At 35.5% G+C, this 1,553-nt stretch overlaps 1 protein-coding gene across 1 annotated transcript; it reads left to right on the forward strand.

The window, feature by feature from the left end:
- Nucleotides 1-592: 592 nt before the first annotated feature.
- On the forward strand, nucleotides 593-1,162 carry LOC112721951 (mitogen-activated protein kinase kinase kinase 17-like). The gene has a single exon (XM_025772953.1). It carries the CDS (start codon nucleotides 593-595, stop codon nucleotides 1,160-1,162), a length of 570 nt encoding a protein of 189 aa, XP_025628738.1.
- The last annotated feature ends 391 nt before the right edge of the window (nucleotides 1,163-1,553 follow it).

The following is a 1,553-nucleotide window of genomic DNA, read 5'->3' on the forward strand; positions in this document are numbered from 1 at the left end:
TTTTAAATTTATTTTATTCGATGAATTATTTTTGTTATTTTTTCTAATTTTTTTTTTTTTTTGTATTTCTTCCATCTAGAGACAGGATTTGTGGGTTGTGTGGAGCAAATACAATGATATTTGATCTTTGAAAATACTATAATGCGTGGATTACTGTGAGATGCTATGAAAATTAATTCCCTAAAAACAAGTTTTAACTTACCTTACTTTCTGCTTTTAACCTTAACTTGTTACTTTTCCATATATATATATGATTTCAATTCATGAAGGCCGTACTTTTTTATTGCTTCCACCAACCCAATCATACAAAGTGAGTCATATATACCATATGGAGTGTAGAAGAGGAAACACCATAGCTCGGAGCTCCATCTCCATAGCCACTACTCTCAACTCTAGTCAGGCTTTTGCTGTCAAGTCAACGAATTTACATCGCTACAAGCAACTCAAGACAGGCCAGGTGATTCTCTCCACATTCAACTGTCCTCAAATTGTGGCTTATAAAGGCTGTGATGTCACGCTAGAAAATGGCACGTCTTTTAACAATATTTTCATGGAGTACGCTAACCATCACTGATGCAGTTAGAAGGAACACATGTGGCTTATCTGGGGTTGTAGTGGCCCGTTTCACTCACCAAATATTACTTGGACTTATCTTCACTTCCAAGGAATAATGCACGGCGATGTGAAGCGGCAGAATGACTTGGTGATAGCACAAGGAGCCAAGATAACTGATTTTGATTACGCTCTTAAGGTGGTGGCTGATGGTGAGAGTGTGATTCAGGACGCCGGCGTACAAGACACATGGAGAGAAGTAGAATTTTCTGTTGATGTGTGGACACTTAGGTGTGTAGTGTTAGAAATGATAACAGAAGAGCCACTCTGGCACTATCTACATGATAATGACCCTATTAAGGTACTTTATCGGATTGGTTTCTTGGATGAGGTGCCAGAAATTCCAAGCCATGTCTCAGACGAAGGAAAGGATTTTTTGGCGAAATGTTTTAAGAGAGACCCTAGTGAGAGGGGGTTGGTTGAGGAACTTCTTAGGCATGGATTTATTCATACCTTTAATGAGCATATTGATTATGAACTCGAGTTGGGTAGCTTTGAGCATTTATATACTTCCATGGATATGTTGGAAATAGAGCATGACTATACATAGACAGCAACATCCGATTGTTGTTGTCATCGTTTGAAAAGTCCTGTTAATTCTGCTTTTACCTATGTTTCATACTCACTGATACTAAAAAAAAGTGAATTTTTTATCTATTAATACTTAATAGCACCAACTTTGAAAACTAAAAACTAAGATAACGTGAAGGAAAAAATTTCATAAAATAGAGTGATATATACTAATTAATCTAAGCGGTACATCCGAGTTGATCGTTAGATTTATAAACAGGATTAATAGTAAAATTAATTATTAACAGATAAGTGTTTTCTAAATTCGTTTTTGAAATATTTTATTGAGTAAATTACCATTTCTACCCATAAAAGTTGAAAACGCTGACATATCTACCCATAGAAGCTTAAAATTACCATTTGTACCCATA

Source organism: Arachis hypogaea, chromosome 11 (assembly GCF_003086295.3).
Source record: "Arachis hypogaea cultivar Tifrunner chromosome 11, arahy.Tifrunner.gnm2.J5K5, whole genome shotgun sequence".
Taxonomy (NCBI): Eukaryota; Viridiplantae; Streptophyta; class Magnoliopsida; order Fabales; family Fabaceae; genus Arachis; species Arachis hypogaea.

Excerpts from the sequence above, each read along its gene's own strand:
- LOC112721951 (XM_025772953.1), top strand. The coding sequence starts at position 593 with ATGTGGCTTATCTGGGGTTGTAGTGGCCCGTTTCACTCACCAAATATT.